Source organism: Agelaius tricolor, unplaced genomic scaffold (assembly GCF_023055355.1).
Source record: "Agelaius tricolor isolate 1412-34295 unplaced genomic scaffold, bAgeTri1.0.p SCAF_2, whole genome shotgun sequence".
Lineage (NCBI taxonomy): Eukaryota > Metazoa > Chordata > Aves > Passeriformes > Icteridae > Agelaius > Agelaius tricolor.
The window spans coordinates 51,932,191-51,954,065 of NW_027269262.1; the positions used below are offsets into that span (position 1 = coordinate 51,932,191).

The 21,875-nt window shown below is 41.5% G+C and overlaps 1 protein-coding gene across 1 annotated transcript; it reads left to right on the forward strand.

Moving 5' to 3' along the window:
* Positions 1 to 21,875, forward strand: LOC139585773 (desmoglein-2-like). Its single transcript, XM_071418709.1, has 15 exons — positions 1 to 160; positions 6,000 to 6,035; positions 6,906 to 7,040; positions 8,002 to 8,160; positions 8,431 to 8,575; positions 9,683 to 9,843; positions 10,680 to 10,814; positions 10,961 to 11,146; positions 12,096 to 12,355; positions 13,041 to 13,183; positions 13,814 to 14,041; positions 15,552 to 15,782; positions 16,807 to 16,953; positions 18,087 to 18,427; positions 20,469 to 21,875. Exons 1-15 carry the CDS (start codon positions 116 to 118, stop codon positions 21,492 to 21,494), a joined length of 3,378 nt encoding a protein of 1,125 aa, XP_071274810.1. The 5' UTR covers positions 1 to 115; the 3' UTR covers positions 21,495 to 21,875.

Sequence of the window (21,875 nt, forward strand, 5' to 3'; positions counted from 1 at the left end):
CGGCACACTCCACCCACCCGCGGCTACTTGTGCCCCCCTCCGCGGGCCGCCGGCATTCCCGTGTTGGGCGGCCGCAGGAGCTGAGCCCGTCCTGTCCCATCCCGGCACGGCGCTCATGTCGCGGGGCCCCGTGGCGGCGATGCGGCTGCTGGTGCTGCTGGTGAGTGCGGGGCGCTGCTTTGCCGCGGGGCTCCCTCGGTCCCGGGGCGCTGCTTTGGGTCCCGGGGCGCTGCTTTGGGTCCCGGGGCGCTGCTCTGCCGCGGGATGGAGCCGCGGTGGTACTGCCGCGGGGCTCCCGAGTGTGGCCGCCGGAAAGAAGTGTTTCCGTCGGCACTTGGCAGCCCTCCCAACACTGCATGTGGCTGGGAACGGGTTTTCTCTATTTCTTTAGGAATTAGGTAAAAGCTATTGCAGCTTGCTGCCTGAAAGAGGTGGAGGTAGGAAATCCTAGCAGGAGCGGTATCTGGGATGGGTGGGGTTGCTGAGGCGCCGGGAGAAACAGAAAGGCAGTGAGGAGTTCACATTGTTGCCGTTTTCATGTTCAACATACTCTATACTAGTAAATTGCATTTCCCTTCTGAGGGACCAGTGCCAGAAGGGAAGATGAATCAACAAGTTTGGAACTCTTTATCGCCTTAGAAAAATTACACCAAATTCTTCACAATCCAGGACTCTTTAGGCTTTCTCCTGCCCTTCCCTCGCTATTTTTCAGCCATCAGCCTTTAGATCTTCCATCCTATGAAATACTTTCTCAGGCTAAAAGCAACAACTGTCTCATAACAAACTGAAAACGAAACACTTGGTTTGTTGGATTTGGACTGATGCTTTCTAGCTCTTTTAGCTGGTTTACAGCAAGGTATTCATTGTATCTGTGGCATTTTCTTTCGCTTTTCACCTTTCCAGGCTGGCAGAACGCCTGCGGAAGTTGGGCTGCCGCCACTCAGACAAAGGTGAGGGTGGAGGCCATGCCCTGGGCTGTGCCAGGAGCTGCCGAGCACCTGGGCAGGGATCAGGAATGGCTTGTTGCATGGACAGAATGGAAGGAGCTGGGGGTCGGGACCTTGTTCCCTGAGCTCGGGAGCGTGCAAAATCAGATTTGTTATCTGGAGACCTGATGTCTGATGACTTTAATCCAGACATATAACCATATGTCTGTATAAGTGCATAAGTTGACCAGCAACAGTTAAACCTGTTTTTACAGCAAGCTGATAGTTGGAGTTTGGTTGAAAAATGTTTCATCCTAATTTTGTCCAAATTAACGATGGAGCATCACTTATGCAAAAGTTTTTACGTATTCTTCCTGCAATGCCTGAAGCCACACTATTGTCCATTTTGGTGGGCTTGCACTATCAGGATGCTGTTAGTTTTGCCTGAAGAACATTATTTTTCTCAATCCTCATCATCATCTGTTTCAGCTAAGGCTGGGTCAGGATAAGATGTACTAAGAGTCAACTCAGTATGGCCTAAAATACTCATTCTTAGGATATTAGAGTGAATAAAGCTGCTGATGGCAGAAGAGAAAGAGAAGCACTGCTGGGTTTTGAAATTTTGGGTTTTTTTCCCCTAGTCAAAAAGTCAAGTTTCTTATTCAAGAGTATTGGATTTGGGTCATTTATTTCTTATGAATCTTAAGAAATGACTGAAAAACAAAATTAGTCTAAAAGTAGTGTCTTCTCAAATCTTCTACGTTAGAAGCATCAGGAACGGTAGATTCTTCCTCTCTCAGTTTTTCCTGGAAGTATCTCTCAGTGCTCCCTCCCTGCAGGCTGCATCCCTGTATCATCATCCCTGGGTACCTTGCAGAGGTCACAGCAAATCTCCCGGGGATTTTTCCAGGAACCCTTTTCCAGGAACATTTGTGCTGAATGATGGTGCACCCAAAGGGTTGGGCTTGACTTGGAGCGTGTCCAGGGCACACACCCAGAGCTGTGGGCCTGCCGGGCAGGCATGGCTATCGAGGATTATTAGACTGGGAGGTTTCTTGGTCATTTCTAAAGGGGGTGGACATCATGGCTTCAACAGAAGAAGTCTTAGAACACTTCCTGCATTTGAGTGAAAGAATAGTTGACAGAGATGTATGAATCTTACTATGGGAGTAGCAAAATTTACCTTTCTCTGAATGTCTTCCTCAGATTGTACTTTGTTGATGTTTGGGATGTTAGGCTGGATATGATGAAATTCAGTCCTGAATATATTAGATGTAATGTCAGAGTCAGTAGCAGTTAATTTTCAGAAGTGATAGAAACAAGTTAAATAAAAACCATCACAAAGTGGTGCTTGGTTTTACAAAGAGCAAAGGTGAGTTAATTCAAAGCAACCTAGCTTCTGTTGCCAGTAACATGTTGAAAAGTGGTAAAAGTATTTACAACCATCTGTGGATTGATTCAACATTTTAATATTGTTCCAAAAATGAGGGAAAGCCCAGCTGTGGTGAGGTCTGAAAATAGCTGAGAAATACATAAGGTCTAGTATTTTATCCATTCTATTGAACTGAAGTGGTATTTTACTTTTGAGACCAGACTTCAGAAGAAAGTGATTCTGTCCAGAAGAGACTACAGAACAGTAAAAAAAAAAAAAAAAAAAACAAAACCACCAATCTAAAGTCACAAAATCCTGGTTTATGATTTTTTAAGGGAAATTAAGGAACTGGTAGTTGAGAAAAGACAGTAAGATGTTTGATAAGTTTGCAGATACAAGAAAAGTGAATTGCACCATAGAATGAGAGCATTGTCAACATGAAAAGGAGGTTAGGTTTGAGGCTAAGACATCTCAATATAGATGTTTAAATTTCTGTGAAGGTATATGGAGATGCAGTGGATGCTGAGTGCACCTGTTTGATTGGATCATATTGTACTTTTGAAGAAAATCTCAAGAGTGTGTGAATGGTATCCCTCCTGAGTAAAACCACATTGGGAGATGCATCCATCTGCTTGTAGATGTTTGATCTGTGAGGACAAGCTAATTCTAGTCTGGAGGATCCATCAAACCATGGGTTGTATGGTGTTGGGTTCTCTGCATCAAATGCTTTGTCCTACAAATCCTCCTAAATGTTGAGTTTACAATACTTAATTGGACATACTTATGATCAGAAGAGCTCAGAGAGAAATAAATATGGGCTGGTTTGGGGGCAAGTTGAGCAGCGCTCTCATCTTTGTGGATATTGGCTATATTTCTGCTGGTCATAATGAAAGTTTAAGTGCTTAGCTTTCATTTAGATATGTAAATTTGTGTGCCTTATTCTGAATATAATGCAAGCAGCAATATGGTCAACTTGCAAGGAGCTAAGAATTAGGATCATAAAATGAAGATGAAAATTAAGAGACTTTTCATCTGTAGGACTATCTAGGATCCCCCTTGGGTTAGTGAGGCTGAGGGACGTCCATCCCTCATTTTTAAGAACAGTTGTCAGGAAGCATTTGGGTGTAGTTTGTTTTGCCCAGGGCCAGGAGATGTACTAGTAGATGACTTTGAAGAGTTCTTCATGCTTGCTTCTCTGAGGTCTTCACATGTTGTGTTCAACACCAAACTGACTCACAGGAGGTACAAGCTCCAAACCTCCTAACACACAGCACACAGAAATGATCACATTTCTAGTCATTATTGTTTCCCAGTGTAGTAAATACAGACTCATACCTTCTTGGTTACTCAGTCTTTATAGTTTTACAGCTTAAATCTGAGCTTTATGTTGAAAATATGTCCTTTAGTCACTTCCCAACTATGGATGAGGGATTTGGGCAAGAGCAGCCTTACAGTCACTATACATGGCAGTCACTCCCTTCTTTCCCATGCCTTCTTGCCTATTCCTGTTTCTTTCCTGTAGTGTTTCATTCCAATTTCATTACTGCAAGCCTCAGACTTTTTTTGGTAACCATCCCATTTTCTTCTCACAATGTGTTCGTAGCTCTGGTCAACAGGTGTCATCAGTAGATGTCTGGTTTTTGAGCCAAGGCTGTGATCCACAGCAAATGACAGAGCTTTCCTTCTCTGAGCCATTTAACAAAAGGCAGTTGAAAGATACTAAAAAGAAAAAATAATGTGGGGCGGAGGGGGAAAATTAACGTGTTCAACAGGCAGTAAATTCTGACATTTCACTTGTCCTTGAAGAAAATGTTGTTAAAAAGTGCTTTTCCTCCAGTTTAAGATTTTTGGAACTTTAAAAATTAAAAAAAAAAAAAAAAAAAAAAAAGGGGATGGACCCCTTTATGTATCTTGTGAATAAAATCATAATTCTTAAATTTTTTTTGTAGATATCTTTTAAGTCCCTTGTGAGGCTACCTATCAACTGCAAATTGAATAATACAAAAGCAAAAGTATTTTTTACTGTCTTAGCATTAACCTAGAATGTTTTGAGATACATTTTCTACTATGCAAACAAATTGATTTTTACTTTTACTTATCCTAATGAAAGATTTTCTTTTTATAATGGCTAGTGGAATTTTTTACACATTTTTGACACACATCTCAGTAGAAGATCTGCTTATTCTTGATTTTCAGACGTTTTTGTTTATACTGGGTTCTCAAGTTTCCAATACAAGGAAACTTCTCAGTGCATGCCTCTTGTCTCCATTCAGTTTTGAGGCAATTTTTCCTCCAGTTTAGCAGTTAGAACAACCAAGGATGTTTCTGATGATATCCTGACAATTATTCACCTTCCAAAAGAGTTGGAGCTTCTGTGGAAAACCTTGACTATAAAGCAAAATTCTCCTGACACTCTTGCTGGTATAATCTCATTAGTCATGAAAATAAATTTTGATAATCCTTACTATTAGTAAAATCAAATAAGATTAAGAACATCCATGAAAACTGCTTGGTGTGAGATCCTGTACCCTTCCTGATGCATATCCATTAGGAAACTTGCTGCTTGATAATTTCTGTCTTCAGAATCTATACATTGAGAAAAATATCATTTGAAAAACAGTTTTGTTGAACAAGTTGAAACAGAAATCTGCTGTATTGCTCAACACAGTCTGCTGGATTGTGTGGGTACAAGATAACATCTTTTTTTTTTTTTTAAATGAAGCTGTCATCAATTCAGTAATCAAGGCTGAGTCAGAGGGAAGAATAGGGAGACCCCAGTGAACAGACTAGAAACCAGTCAGAGACTGACTTATTTGAGTAGAAAACCGCCTTTTCTGAGCTTTCTTTGCCTTAGGCAGTGGTATGCCTAAGAAAATGATCACCTAAGTTGCAAAATATAGGTAGTAATAATTTTCAGAACAGTAACAGTTTTCACTACCTGTACAAAGTTAAAAAGCTTGATTTGTAGGTTTCACATGTTGCAATAGCCTACTTTTTATTGTTGCTGCTTTCCAATACCTACATTTTTTTGCAGTTTGAGGGGTGTTGTGACTTGCAGAGTCTATGGTGCCTGGAAAGTGGACATAAATGTGGGGTGTGAAAAGTTGGCTTCTTCCAGCCAGGATTTGTCACCTAACTGAGTCATTCAAAGCCCTGCATAGCTTTGTCAGGATTTGTCACCTAACTGAGTCATTCAAAGCCATGCATAGCTGTCCTGGCCTGTCCTGGTGTGTGAAGAGGTGGGCAGTTCCAATGCTGAGCATTGGCCTGCAAGGTTCTGTCAGAGCAAGCACCTCTGCCTTGTTTAAATGAGTGATGCCATTTATCCTCCCAGCAAGGTTCTGAGTAGGAGAGCTGCTTCTGTCGTGTACACTTCAGCAGATGTTTGGGTTAGTCCTTACCTTTAAACACCATTTATCTGATTTTCTTCTCTGATGCACTTGGTAACCCACCACAGCCACAAATCCAAGGTTTGCCCAGAAAAGGGAGCTTCTCCAAAGTGCTGCATGTTTTTAATGCCAATGGTTTTGGGTGAATTTTTCAGAAGCTGTTATGGGTAAATAATAAATATTAATTTATACATGTCAGAAGCTTTCTTCCTTATGGCTTTGCTGTTCATACGAAGCAGGTGACAAAAGTTATGTTTTAGTGCTGCTGAAGAGACCTAGAATTAATAATGACTTTTATAATTTCCATTGCAGATCTGTTTGAATTATGGACATGGGCTATATGTGAAGGTAGGATATAATGGAAAGCTTTTTCTTTATCAGTGCCTGTAGAAGGGTTCTCTGAGCAACATGTCAAAGCCATACCTTGTTTCAGTTGATAAATGTCTTGAATTCTACCATTTTGTGAAATGTGAAAACTGCATAATGAATAGAGAAATGAAAGCTGAAAAATAAGTGAATAGATTCCTACATCCATCACCTAGAGTGGCATTGAACTTTAAGAAACTTTCCCCTAGCACAGTAAAAATGCAGACTGCTTTTTTGAACTCACTAGATGAAAAATCACTGTTTTAGTGAATATGTTAAACTAGGAGTCAACAGAGACAGTAGAAAATAAAGTGGACAGAAGGATGAGGGGTCTTATGCAGAGTGAGAATGAGATGTAGTTAAACAGGGATAGCAGAGACATTGAGTGGATTGAATAGAGGCCTGCTCTTCCATGTATTCTGTTTCAGAGAGAAGGTTAAATATGCAAGGCAGTATTGGTGGGAAGATAAAGACGGTGGTAATGCAGAAATGGTGTTTCAAAACAGCCTTAGTGCCAAACTTCTTCCCACATCTGATGACAAGCATTTAAATCTTCCAGAGCCAGGTGTATTTTCACCAACCGCTGGTCATGGAAACTTGCTCATATTTTTAAAGCCTGTCTTGCCTAATTCTGTCTTCATGAAAAGACCAGAGCAATTTTCCTCTTCAACCAGCTTGAGGACTGTGTAGCTCTTAGGCTGTGACTCAGAAGGCGGATGCTGCTCCATGATTTTGAAGTTCCTAGCCATTGACAGAGCAAAAGTTGCTCAGAAGTCTTGTCTACAGCAGCAATAAGGCCTTTATCTGAAATGAGTAAACGCAGTGCTGACATTCCATCTTGTCTTTTCTCAGGTTTATAACCGAAATGACAGGAGTGGCCTGCTGTCTCACCCCAGCAGCCCAGTCAGACAGAAGCGAGAATGGACAGTCCCTCCAGCTTTCATACGGGAGGAGGAAGACAATTCCTACAAGAATCCAATTGCTAGAGTAAGCCCAGAAAGCAGTTAAATAGGAAATGCACTTAAAAATAGAGATGAAAATGTAAAATAAGAGTGTGGCTTCCCTAAAAACATGCACAAATATTTCTGTAATTTTAAAGGACTTGAATGCCAGTTGAAGATGGACACATTTCCTTCTGTTTCCTTTACTTTTAAAGCCTGGTTTGGCTCAGTCTCTCATCTTTTCATAGCCCCATTTTTATTAAGCTTTGGGAATGCAATATATTTGAGTTTTTTCACCCCACTACCCCTTCTCAGGTGGGGTTGAACTTGTCAAGTGAGTGCCAAATGTGCTGGTGCTTATTGGGCAGAAGGATGTACGTAGAACATGATTATTTATGCCTAGTCTTTTAGGAAACAGAGCTAAAAATAATCCGTGTGTTATCCTGGGTTAATCCAGATGCAAATCACTGAAAGAGTGATTTGCATCTGGTTCAGCACCAATGTTCAAGCCTAAATTCAGCACTCCTGCCACTTTAGCATATGAAGTGACTGCAGGTGGTGGCAAACTGTTGCCCTCTGCTTGGGATGTCCCTTGGTGGTGATACTGCTACAATGCACGCTTTTCCAGATGGTTTGAATATCTGCTGACAGCAGAGAAAGGGTGTAATCTCTAGTCTCTGCAGCCTCTTCTATGTGTTCATCTCCAGGTCTGACCTTTTTCCTCCATCCTATCTCTTCTCCAGTCCTGGTATATTTGCCAGCTGAAGTCTGACCTCCCAGGTCAACTCCCTGCTCCAGATGTTTCTCATCTCCCTGCACCAGATTCTCAAATAGGACATGCAGCCTTTCCTGCATTCATCTCTACATCTCCACAGTCAGAGGAGTGCAGGGAAATGTGTTAAATATTTTTTTTGTCAATTCATTACAAGACAGCAAAAATATTTTGTTGCACTTTTAAATGGGGTTTTATTTACCGATTACTATTTAATTTGTTATATTCCTACTAGATACATTCAGATCTTGAAGATACAGGAATTGTAGTAACTTACACTATATCTGGTCAAGGAGTAACAGAACCCCCATATGGATTATTTGTTATCAATGGAAAGACTGGTGACCTGAACATAACAGGAAGGGTGGACAGAGAAAAGACTCCCATTCTTCTTGTAAGTTGAAAATTAATTTTTTTCTTTATATGTCTCCTCCTATCCATTTTTTTTCATTTTCTTTAAATGTGTCTGCTTGAAATAATACACATATATAATGTATTTCTGGGTATTTGTGTATACCTGCTTGTATTTGTTAGCATATGTAATAAGCTTTTATAGTATTTAGACTTTGTTATATATAGTGGGTATATTTCTGTTTTGCATATGTGTTTGTAAATATGACAGTCACTCATTGGATTCATTTATTGTTTCTGCCTGTATTATCAGGTCCGAGGCCATGCACTAGATAAGAATGGGGCAAAACTGGAAGAGCCAATAGACCTCCCAATTAAAGTTGTGGACATTAATGACAATTTTCCAGTATTTTCACATGAAGTTTTTGTTGGTTCAATTGAAGAATTAAGCGAAACAGGTAACTTTATTTTAATTTTTTTTTCTTTTAGTTTTTCCCTGGATATGCAGGGGGACATGTGAATTTGCACTTTGGAGCAGTACATCTGCAGTAGCTAGGGCATCCATGTGTGAATGAAGGATTTTATTCAAGGCTGTGTTGTGTGATTAAGGGAGCGCATCCCCCTAGGGACAAGGAAGAACAGTATTTCCTTTTGTGGCACCTTTGGTTTGTTGTCAGAGCTACCACAAATCCAGGAACCAGAGTTCTTCTGCAGGAATTGCACAGGAAGTGCAATCTGCATTCTGGCCTAGAAGTCACAGCCTATTTAGGAGGGACTTCATTCTGCCATCCTCATCCAAAGCCCTGCTTTATTTGTGGGCTGGAGAGTTAGTTTGCTGGTAAGCACATATGGCTGTGCCATAGCCATTGAAGAGCAGGTTAATGGCCATTTTCCTGTTGACATCAGCAAGCACATGTGGCTGTGCCACAACCACTGAAGAACAAGTTAATGGCCATTAACCTATTGACATCAGTAAACATAAGAGCAACAGATTATTTTCAAGAAGATTAGAAAAGCTGGAATAAACGACCTAATAAATACCTAGCAGTGTGTCTGTTTCAATGCCACTACAATGTGAAGAAACATATTAAATTATAAGGGGATTGCCCCATAGGTACCACCACATATATTGAGTGAAGCTGTTGGAGGGCATCAGTACAGATCAGTGGTTTTAATAATGTTCAGGTAAAGAAATAATTAGTGCTCTCTTTATAATAATGTGTGAGGGAAATGTAGCTCATTGTTCAAAAGCTTGTACTTTCTGCTCTATGTGGTATCTACATTTTTCATTCAGAATTACTAAGAGAATTTAACCTGTTTAATTTGTGCATTGAATTTTTTGAGTTTCAGATGTGTAAATGCAATCTTTTTGTTGACTAGAACATATACTTTTGACATGTACCTATTGGGTTTAAGAGCATTTCTTCAACTTCATGTATTAAATAAATAACATCAAGATCATCAGAAAATTGTGCAGTGCATGTAACAAAATGCTCTTATCTTTGACATTGCAGTAAAGTGCATGGTGGTTTAAACAAGTGCCATATTTTGTTTGTGTTTTCCAGGTACAATTGTAATGAGGATAAATGCAACAGATGCAGATGAACCAAATAATCTAAATTCTAAAATTGCTTTCAGGATTGTTTCCCAAAGCCCTAGCGCTGCATTCAGCATGGATAAGAATACTGGCGAGGTTCGAGTAGCAAAAATAAACCTTGACAGAGAGGTAAAAAAACCCCTCCCGTTTTGATGTTTGTTAGTAATGGTTTTCTGGTGCCCATTGTGTCACCCTCAGCCCTGCCTGCAGGGTGAAGAGCTGGCCCTCTTACCTTTCTTAACTTCCCCTGGGATTAAAGCCTTGTCTGTCTGATGCATGCTTTTCAGGAACAGAGGGAGGAGGCAATGGGATTAAGGCTGTATCCCCCCCACCACCTCCCTCGCACAGCACCTGCCTGATGGTTGTTGCTTTTTGTCCCTCCTGTGCAGTCAGGGCAGCAGTTACACAAAACAAGGTGTCATTTCTTTCTGCTGGGGAGTGTATGGCAAAGATAATCTCGATCACCACCTGCAAAGTTGCTGGCTTCATCTGGATTTTTGTAGCCTGCCATGCAAACTGCGGTTCAAAGAGTTAGGACAGGTGCTGCTGTGAAACTGCGTTGGAAGTCACATATTACCAGGGACATGACCTGTGCTTGCAGAGTTTTCTCTGGCCAGCAGATGGTGATGGGAATGCTGGCTCTGTGGCTGAGGGATGTGGCTCTGCCTCTGTCCTGGTATGTAGGTGTCACTGGTCTTGTCCCTGTTCATGGGCACTGGAATTTTTTACTTTGCTATGTAAGTACAGTCTGACTCTTTGTGGTGAAGATGTGAAAGTCCTGTACCCTTTTCAAAGCCTCAGTTCTATTCCAGCAGAATCTGTCAAGGCACGTGCGTGTGAGATTTACTTCTAGCTAGAGAGGAGTTACAATTGACCGTAAGAGACATTATCAAAATGTAGTAGAGGTCATATAGCAAAGAAAGAATTTTTAGCCTGGATTAAACACCTTTTTCTTACCATGACAGGCACAAAGTAGCTATTCTTTGGTGGTGGAAGCAAAGGACCGTGGTGGTGAAAAAGATGGGAATGCTGCAACATGTTCTTTAGAAATCAAGATTCTGGATGTCAATGACAATCTGCCTGTTGTTGAAAGTCGTGTAGTAAGTACAATTATCACAATTTTTAGCATGTTCCTACCCCTGCCACTACCCCATAATAAGACAAAATCAGTGCAAAATTCCTTGCACTGATGAAATGAGGTAAACCATGACATCTTTTTAAACACTAGATTTTTTTTTAATTGCAGTTTGAAGGAAGCATTGAAGAAAACAGAGCAAATGTGGAAATTATGCGAATAAAAGTATTTGACAAAGATGAAGAGTTTTCTGATAATTGGCTGGCAAACTTTACATTTGTTTCTGGCAATGAAGGTGGTTTTTTCAAAATTGTGACAGATACCCAAACAAATGAAGGAATTTTGACTGTTGTGAAGGTAAATACAGATTTTAGAGAGTCTGCTTTATATATTAGAATAATTTATCCATCTGTGTTGACAATTTGTGTTTATTCAGTCAATATGTAAAATGTGTGGATACTCCTCCCTTGCCATATTTTTAATGCATTCAGTAATTCCATGCAAAATAATAATTTTGTCAAGCTTTTCCGTTTGCATTCTGTGTGATTTCAAATATAACTAGTAGGGCAGGAGTCCTCAGACTTCTCTTGCCCTTTGGCCACAGTACTAACATGCTGTAAACTTTCATGTTTCTGCTGTCCTTGATTTCAGTATAAATTTCTTTATTTCCCTTGGCCACTGCTAATGTTGCAGGCAACACCTGTTCCATGTTCCATGAGCTACAGACAATTTTATGAATTTCAGCAAGTTGAAATGATGATGAAAATATTTTAAATTAATGGAAATGTCTATTTTATAATTTTCACATTTCTTTAGTCCACAAGTACTGAAGATGCATAGATGCATAGTGCCCTAAGTAGCTTTTTTTATTCCTGCTCAGGTTTCCTTATCTGAAAACTGCTAATTATTAAAAAAATATTTGAGCATTATTAAGTAAATGATTAGGTTTAAAAAAACCAAATGCAAACACATAAATTTGGAGTAGCCAGGTAATTGAGGACTGATTCACTGAAAGCACAGGCAGAATATATGGGTAGGACTCCTTTCACATACATTGAATAAGTTTAATTCAATAATATAAAGCCATACCTATGGTGTCATCCATTAAAAATTAGCAAGAGTAACAGATTAAGAAACTTCCTTGCACTGTAAGATCCTTACTGCTTAAATATTACTTAAATATTTACATCCTTATTACTCAAGTAAGTATGCTATAGCATTATTTAAATAGTAAATGTATGTGTGTTGTGTAGATATTGGATTCTACAAATTCTGAATTTCTTTATTATTTTCTTTATTGCTCTAGGAGCTGGATTATGAAAAAATGCAAAGCCTAAACTTAGGCGTTGTTGTTACAAACAAAGCAGAGTTCCACAAGTCAATTAAACCCAGTTACAAAGCAGAAACAATTCCAATCAAAATTAAGGTGATCAATGTGCGGGAAGGCCCTGTGTTCCCTGGTGGCACAAAAATTATTGAAGCCAGTGAGAAACTGCAGATAAAACAGGTTATTGGACAGTATCAAGCCTATGATGAAGACACTGGAAAAATAGCAGAGCACATTACGTAAGAATTTTTATAACCATCATAATTGAGTATGTCAGAAGTCATTTGTTATTGTCAAAATTTGCATGTTAAACAGAAAAAATTTCAAAGGCAATATTTTTCTGCTAAGGATAATTCACACCTTAAACATCAAAATGATCATCAATATTCTATTATGCAGAAAACTGGTGATACAAAAATCCTCCTTCTTTTGTTGTATATGGTGAGACCTGAGTATTTGGGTTGAAGTTGTTTGTGTTTGCATGGTATGTTTGTCATACCTGTCTACTTTTGAGATTAGATTTGCCAATCTGATTCCATTGTCTCCAGTAAAATTAGGAAGGAATATGCAGAAACATTTATCAGTCAGACAGAAAGGGTGTAACACAGACATATCTGCATGTGTGCGCTTGGGTTTTGAATCATAGCTTTTCAACTAGAATGTTAATTAACCACCACCATGGCCTGTACAAATGGTGCACAGCAGAGTTGCACACCCAGGGGTGGACCTCTTTCCCCCATGCCTGTAATAGTTTTTCATGGGTGTCTAATGCTCAGCTTTTGCTGTGAGAACAGACAGAGGGAAGAGGACGGTGCCCAGCAGTGCAGCTCTGTCTCCTGTTCCAGTCTTGCTCCCTGATTGTACTTTCTGTGCTGCACCCATACCTAAATCTTTGATTGTCCATCTTTGCATTATTTTCATCAGATACATGAAAGGAAAAGATGCAGCGAACTGGATCACTATAGACTCAGTCACAGGTGAAATCCGACTTGCTAAAAATCTTGATTACGAATCACCTCATGTAGTAAATGGTACCTACACTATCACCATGTTGGGTGTAACTACTGGTAAGTTGAGAGGGTTTTGTTTTCACACAAATTGCCTATCTAAAAGGGTTGCTGGTTTAACCTACCCATCTCTAAAGTTAGGCAGCAAGTGCAGTCTCAGTATTCAAAGGAGAGACACAGGCAAATCACTTTTTGGAATGGGCTCCCAAGGTATCTGTTTCTCCCCTTTGACTAGATGGAGGTGAACTTTTTATAAAAGTTTTCAAAGATAGGTCTGATAGGAAACTCTGTTGGCAAGGTGGGAATTGCCAGTATCTCAATATGCCTATCATCAAACGTAGTCCTAAGTTTTCTCAACTTCTAAGCAAGAAAGACTCTCTGAACTTCTCTTGTACCTAAATAGCATTCTTCATTTATAATCTACATGTTACTGTGTAACCATACAGGATTTTTTTTTTTTCAAGTTAAAGTAATAAACCAGCTTGTCTTCAGACGAACCTTGTCAATATATTTATTAACATTAGGAATGAAGCACTGCTGTCATAAGCTCCAGGGAGATCTCTTTCAACTTACTTCAGCAGTGTTGGGATTTTGGAAGATACTAAGATTTAGGTTTTTTTTTTTTAATTTTATTTTAAGATAAATTTTTGTGCACAAATCAATTTAATTTTTTATATTTTAAATTCTTAGATTCCCCAAGGAAAACAATCACTGGCACAGTCGTTATTCAAGTTAAAGATGAGAATGATAACTGCCCAGTTATTGTGAACCCTGTGCGGACTGTGTGTTCAGATGCAAAATTAGTTGATGTTACAGCTCATGATTTGGATGGTTACCCCTTCAGTTATCCCTTCAGCTTTACTGTCATTGATGAGCCAGAAGGAACAGCAGAAAAATGGATAATCACATCCGGAAATGGTAAGAAAATGTTTTTTTAAATTACTTTCAGTTCTTTGAAGTCCTAAGGTCATAATTTATTCATTCCAGTCAAACTGACAGTTTGGCTGAGTGAGACCAGTACAGCAACCCTATATATGGAGTCAGGCATTAAGACCATATGTTGCATTCTGCTCCCTTTACTCTAAAGGTTGTAAAAGTCCAGACATGTCCTCTGGCCTCTGGGGTGTGTTGCCTTCCTTCAGTTTGACCATCTTTGTCCAGCTTGATACCCCATGTGTGATGACCAGGATTTCATGAATAATGCTAGGAACAAGCTATCCGCATTTTCTTGTGGATAATATGCAGTGATGCATTACCTGAGTGTAGATGACAAGCTGTATGCAAGCCAGCAGTGTGTCCTTGTGGCCAAAAGGTCCGTGGTGTCCTGGGGGCATTAGGAAGAGCGTTAGCAGCAGGTCAGGGGAGGTAGGTGATCCTGCCTCTCTCCTGTGCCCTGGTGAGGCTGCATCTGGAGTGCTGTGTCGAGTTCTGTGCTCTGTCCAGTTCTGCCTCCTTGGTACAAGAGAGATGTGGAATTCCTGGAGCATCCAGTGGAGGGCTACAAAGATAATTGGGACTTGAGCATCTCTCTTCTGAGGTCAGGCTGAGGGAGCTAGCTAGGCCTGTTCAGCCTTGAGAAGAGATGACTGAGAGGAGACCTCATCGACATCTATAAGTATCTGATGAAGGGAAAGTGTCAAGAGGATGGAACCAGGCTCTTCTTGCTGGTGCCAAGCAATAGGACAAGAGTCAATGGGCAGAAACTGATGCTCAGGAAGTTTCCACCTGAATACAAGGAGGAACTTCTTTACTGTGCTGTGACTCTGCAATTGGAGCAGATTGCCCAGAGAGGGTGTGGAGTCTCCCTCACTGGAGATATTCAACAACTGTCTGGATGCAATCCCGTGCCTTGTGCTTTAGGGTGACCCTGCTTGAGCACGGAGGTTGGGCCCAGTGGAGATGCCCCACTGTGGTCCCTCCCAACCTTAATCAGTCTGTGATCTTCTGCCTAAGTTAGTCCTTGACATGACATAGCCACAGGAGCAGGTGTTTTGTTGGCTCCTGATCTCTGTCTGTGGCCTACAACACATTAATCTCCTCGAGACTGAAGCTGCTTCTCTGTGAGTTCAGCCTTTATCTATCCAGATGACATGGTTGATGCTATACAGGTGATTGGGCTGACTTCCGTGCTGTCTCTGGTCATGTGAAATTTCACAATTATCTGAAGCTGCAAATGAGCATGGCTGTTCACTTACCAGCATGATTACTTGATCAAAATCATCAATTACTTGATAAAAATAAAAGCACATATACTGTAGCAGCAGCTAATTAAACTTCATTCCATTACATTGGCTGGGCTTTACTGGAGGGGATTTGCTGGAAGACTGTAACAGTGGTATTTTAGTTAGTTTACAGGAGTCCATTTTCTCTCTGCTCACTCCTTGTCTTTTTTTTTTTTTTCTTTAACCTCCCTCCACTTCTGTCTCAGACACCAGCGTACAGCTGGTACCACAAAACCTGAAGCCGGGCAGAACTGAAGTTCCCATGCTAATAAAGGATTTCCAAGGGGTCAGCTGTGCTCTGCCACAGTCTCTGCAGCTGACTGTTTGTGAGTGTACAGGTGATGGTGTGTGCCAGGAGAGGTTTGTTGGAGCGAAGTCAGTGGGTCTGGGACCAGCAGCAATTGCCCTAATCATCTTGGCATTTTTACTTCTGCTGCGTAAGTAATTGTTTCATATTATCTCAGAGGCACTGTAATGTAATGTAATGTGGTCTGCAAAGCATCAGGAAAGAAACAATCCAGATCCCAGGTTTTATCATCTTGATACATTCTGTGTAAACTCCTAGTCTTGTGGTCATGGCAGATCCCCAGCTAACTTTGGTAATATCAGCATTTCATCCTCAAAGGATTTCAAGCTGTGCATTTTAAAATTAATATCAACAACTTTTAATATTTGTTTATGGTGCAGTAAATAACTAGTGGGGAAGCAGTGAGGAACACTTTTGGTATTCTGAGATGTCCCCAGGTGAACCCTAGCTCTTCCTACTCAAACCACAGCACATTCTCCATTGTCTTTTCTGTCACTGCAGATTCACTGCCTTGCTCAGAGCAGCATGTGACATTCTTCTTTGGTGAGATAAAATAAAAGAAAAATAAGAATATTTGTAATTCTGCTGTGGCCAGGTGTAGCAGTGCTGCATTTAAGCTCCCAATAGTTTATTGCTTGCGCTGGCAACAATCTAATTGTGATAAAACAAAGTTCATGCCACAGGAATAATATTCTCTGATTCTGAAACTGGGTTATTTTGAGTCCCCCAGGCAACTCTAGGCATGTCAAAGGAGTGGTGAGGTGGAATTTACATGATGCCACGTTGTTATCTGGCAGTAAAAGAAGAGGAGGAGTTAGAAATGCTGAGGTTGTACAGTGATAGCCAGGGCTTGGGATTGGTATATGAGATCTTTGATAGAAGTACAGGTACAGACATGTGTGGCCATCTGCAGGATCCAGACCCTGATGTGTTAGTTGTCAGTTTGCTCTCTTGGAAACTGGCCTCAGCATATGTTTTTAGGAAATGCCTTGAATATTTGGGAACCTGTCTTCAGTCCTTGCCAGCCCTCATACTGATCACTAGCTCATTAAAAATACATTTGGGTATGGGAGCTGGCCAAACTTACAGGGGCTGTAAGCATGCTAAGGTCCTAATAACCACACAGTTAATTGCAACCTTCTGTTTCACTGTAGTTGTTCCACTGTTGCTGCTGCTGTGCCCGGGTGGCTTGGGAGCCAAGGGATTTGGTGGAGCAAAGACGTTTGCTGACATACCAGACCACAGTGAAGCGATGCTGCGTCAGTGGAACAGTGAAGGAGCAGCTCCTGAAGAGAAGGCATGTATCCCTAATAGCCCCCCTTCTCTTTGATTTCTATTCCAGTGTTCAGTTTGGCACCCAGGGCCTCTTCCATGCTACAGGAGGATATTTTGAAGCTCTACAACATTGCTGATTTTAACAACACATGAACATTAATCAAAATTAACCCTGTGAGGCTCAGCAAAGGATGTGTGGGAGATGACTTCCACCAGCAGCTGTAGAAAAAGCAACCATAGCACTTAAATCCCAAAATACAAGGAAAGCAATCAAGCAAATGCTGATCATATCTGAGCAGAAGATAGCACTGTGGGAAAAGTGTTGAACCAATAGAGAGTGAAACATTTGTTTTTGCAAGCCTGGAATGCTCTGCACCCCTTTGGGATGATGATAAAACAGCAAAATAATGGGTTATAATGCTGAGCTTCCCTTCATTGATTTGAAGTTTCAGGCTGTTTTATATTACTTCTCTGTGAATTTTCTCTTTGAAACAGAGGAAATTCCTTAGTAAAAAAAGAAAAAGGCAGAAAAAGTGCAAATCTGCAGAGGGAACAGTAAATACCAAGAGAAATTTGCTCCTTGTTGCTACACTACAAAACAACATTTTCAAAAAAAGGGCATGACACTGACATGCTTTTGCACAATAACAGAAACAGAAGGTAAAGGACTTTGATTTAGGGCCAATGCTCACACCAAATTCTTGTTAAAAGATAATTAACAAGCCAAACTGCTAGGGGAAAAAAGGGCTAGGCAGTACCACAAAGGTGGCAGGCAGTGCATATTTCCCCACTTAGTGTCTGAGGAAAACTGGGCAGAGTTTTTCTTGGAAGAGCTGAGCTCCCTAGAGTTTTGCAAGCCTCTTTTGGTGGGTTTTTTTGTTTTGTTTTGTTTTCATTTTCAATCCTCTGAGTTTCAAGAAAACAATGATCTATAGAAACATTTCCATAAACCTTCTTGGCAATGCATTTGGGGAAGCTGCGCCCTGTTTTAGGAGGCCATTTACTCTTTGCAGCAACATGTATAAGTGCAAATTCAAACAAGTCATAAGGCAGCACCCTCCCTGTTCCCACCCAGCCCCACTGCTGGTTTGGTGAGTTCCATGTGCTAGACAGCAAAGCTTTCATGTCACATCTTAATTTGTCTTATTTATGTAGCCAGTGCTAAGCTTCATTCCACCCACTGCACTTGGGAACGTGAAAGGAGGAACAACAGCAGCGGCAGCAGGAGCAGCAGCAGCAGCAGGAATGAGTGGAGAAGAAGCTCTAATAGGAGCAGGCAGCTCTGTCTCTCATGTAGGAGAGCATCACAGCACCATTACCAGGGAAAGGTGGGAAGAGCAAAGGCATCTTCTTTCTGCTGCTGACTATGGAGGCATGGCAGCTGGAGCAGCTGAGGGCATGGCAGGTGTGGATGGGAAGACAGTCGTGTCTGGAGGAGGAGTTGCTGTGGGAGCAGCTGGAGCCATGAATGAAGAATTCTTAAGAGACTACTTCAATGATGTAAGCATATGACCCAAAAATAACAGTATTTTAATGATTGCTCTTAGCATTGTGAAATATCATGTTATGACTGACAGAGGTGAGTAGATATGTAGGTATGAACAGTCTTGATACTGTGCACATGGAGTTGGGGACATTAAGGATTTTTGGATTGGCCACACTTGGAGTGGGACTTGGAGTGTGACAGTGTTCAGTCTTCTAGCACTGAATGCTTGCAAGGCCACACAAATAGACCTTTCTCTCAAGGGAGATATTTGTGGATGGGATCCAGAATATTTAGCAATAGCATAGGAGTGCCTTGCCCGGGAAAAAGCCCTGAGAAAGACTGTGTGATCTAAATTTCAGGGACTTAAGAACATGAAACTGATCTCTAGGGAGGCACCTGTGACTCATCATGAGTCACAGCTCCAAACTTTACCACGGAGCAGGTTTTTGAAAGATAAGCTGAAGATGTCATACACCAGTGGGTGGGGCTGTATTTTCAAAGTAGCTGATGCAGTGAGTGGTGCTGACTTGTCTGTTTGCCCAGCAGCCTGGGTAAAGGGCCATTCATCAAAAGTGTATGAGGCATATGTTGCAATCCCCTTTCTTTTTTTTTTTTTTTTTACTGACCTAACCATTGGCCAGTAGGTTGTTCCTACTTGTTGAAGCTACTTCTCTTCATGTTACACACATCATTAGTCCTTTGGCTGGTGAGCTCCTTGTAGTGAAAGTTTGACTTCCATGCACCATCACCTGTACAAACAAAACGTCTTCACACCCTACAACTGGCAGCTGATGTGGTTTTGCAGGGCAGTAGCTTTGCAGACTTCAGCCACCATCTCAGGCCAGGGAAGGATTTGAGCTTTAGGTACTTGTATGTCTCAGAGTACTCTAGCTACTAGTCTCCTGGGTGAACAGATGCAACAGTAGCAATCTCCTTTTCTTTCACTCTTTGTGACATAACTTTAAACATGACTGCCTGATGAAGTCTGCAGGAGGAAAGTCATACTCAGTATCCATACAACTTCTGGGAGGCTAAAATATTTAGGGATTAGGGGTGAGGAAACAGACAAGTAACCAAACCAAATAGATTCAGCTGCTGATTTTTGTGGCAGAATCTTGGGTTGTGTGCCTACTTTCAGGATCAAATGCAGATAAATATGCAGGGTCAAATGGGTTCTGGATACATAGCATGTTACACAGACTCCTGAGCTAATTTGCAGTCCAGAACTTCAAATGTGGCAGAAAGGTGGTTCTGAGCACAAGCCAGGAGCCATATTAGATAAAGGTTCAGCAGGCCCAGAGGATTTGGCTTTCTTCACTTTTGGAACTGGAGCTGATGCTGACACATACATAGATACTTGTGCCAGCACCGCAGCAGCTCCATGGCAGACACTGCTTTCAGATTGAGCTGACCCTATAAGCACTGTAGCCAGAACTTGTGAGCCCTCCTTGTTACCAGATAGCTTGCATAGAGCCTAAGAATTTATGTGATGAACTATGCATGCATGCTTTACTAATCCATTTAACTTTTTGTGTCCTATTGGGCATCTTGGATGTGATCCTGTAGTCTGTGCTAGTGAAAAGGGCCATGGTAGGTGAAAACATGTCAGCATGTACTCAGTAAATGTTTGTTTAAATGTTAGGATACTCTCAGAAATGGTCTTGGTGTTCTCCCACAAAAACCTAGTCAGATGTGAAGTTCATTCATTGAACTAAAACTAAAACAATTTCTTCATGTTTGTGGATCAGTATCACAAGTGGCACACTTACTGGAAGGAACAGCAGCAGGTGGTGATGGTATCCAAGGCTTTAAATATAATCTTGGATTTTTCTTCTCATCAAGTGTACTGTCAAGTTCAGACTAATTTCAAAAAAGCAAAAAAGCATGTTAGGTACAGCCCTCACTTGGTTGACAGTTTCTGTGGGATCAGTTCAATTTCTTATTTCAACCTTTGTTGGATTTGTTGAATTGTCCAAGTATTTCTGATTTTTCAAAATTACCAAGTCTAGAGCTGGCATTAATGAACTTTTGCTTGCTTTTGTTTTCTGTTTGCAGAAAGCTGTCTCTTTTGCAGAAGAAGATGAAGAGCAAGCTGCCAAAGACTGTCTCCTGGTTTATTCCCAGGGAGAATCAGGCTCCCCTCACGGCTCCGTTGGCTGCTGCAGCTTTATTGAGGGGGATCTTGATGACCATTTTCTTGATGATTTAGGAGACAAGTTTAAGACTCTAGCAGAAATATGTATAGGTAGACAGATCAACATGAAAGACGGTGGCTACAAGAATGAATCAGGTTTTGGTCTTAGTGAAGCAAAGTCACAGTCCTTACATCAGAAAAATGCTTCCACCTCTGAACAAGCCTTTGCCTCAGGCAGTGGTTTCCAGTCCATCCCACCCGTGCACACAGGCAGTAGCACAGGAGAAAGCACCCTGTCCAAGGAGGTGGTCACAGAAACAACCTTTTCATCATCCCATTCTGGGCAGCACAGTGCCCAGCACCTCCCCACAGGCCACACGGAGAGCAATGTCACAGTGACAGAAACATCCTATTCCGTGGGGGCTCCTGCCTGCTCAGCCCCAGTCTTTTTAGACCCCCAGTTTAAGGAGAACGTAGTGGTGACAGAGAGGGTGCTGGCACCTGCATCGAGCATTCAGGGCATGGTGAAAATCCCTGATTTGCCACACGGAAGTAACGTGGTGGTTACAGAAAGGATGGTGAAGTCAGCAGGTGCAGGGCCAGGAGCCCTGAGAGTTCAGGATCTTCCTGACTCTCAGTATGTTGTGGTGAGGGAGCGAGAGAGGGTCCTTGTGCCTGCTGCAGAGCAGGGCTCACTCAGCTTCCCTACTGCAATAGAGGAACACAGCACGGTGCGGAATGAAAGGGTGGTGACAGCCTCGGGGCTGCAGAGCAGAGCTGAACAGGCAACAGCTGCCAGCTCAGGAAGGCAAGAGCATGTTCTGATCACAGACTCCCCACTTAAGTTGATGGGCTCTGACTCACAAGGGCCATCTCCTGCCAGTGCCACACTGAGCAAGTCTTCCAGGGTCACCAAATACAGCACAGTGCAGTACACTCGCTCGTAGTCTGGCTCCATGCAGGGGTGGCAGTGTCCAGCACCCTTCTGTCTGTATGCATCCTGCCTCGGGCTTTTCCATGAGATCCAAATTTGCTGGAGCTTCCAGAATGACATGTACTCATTTGCACTAGTTTGTATAAATATGGATTGTATGACCACAAAGCAAGTAAGGAAATCTGGTGTCATGTTACACTGGCCTTTGAAATGGAAAGATGTGGGAAATACTTTTTTTCTCCTGGTTTGCTGGTGTTTTTTATTGCTTGTTATTATACAGATAGTGAATAATGCCACATAACTAGAGCTGCATAATTATGGGAAAACAGGAAAAAAGTCTCCAGTCTAGTGATGGATAGAAGCCTGCAAAGCACAAGTAAAGTTTTTGAACTGC

Excerpts from the sequence above, each read along its gene's own strand:
- LOC139585773 (XM_071418709.1), top strand. The coding sequence starts at position 116 with ATGTCGCGGGGCCCCGTGGCGGCGATGCGGCTGCTGGTGCTGCTG. Across the intron at positions 8,576-9,682 it reads TGAAGAATTAAGCGAAACAG|GTACAATTGTAATGAGGATA; the intron begins GTAACTTTATTT and ends TGTGTTTTCCAG. Across the intron at positions 14,042-15,551 it reads GATAATCACATCCGGAAATG|ACACCAGCGTACAGCTGGTA; the intron begins GTAAGAAAATGT and ends CTTCTGTCTCAG.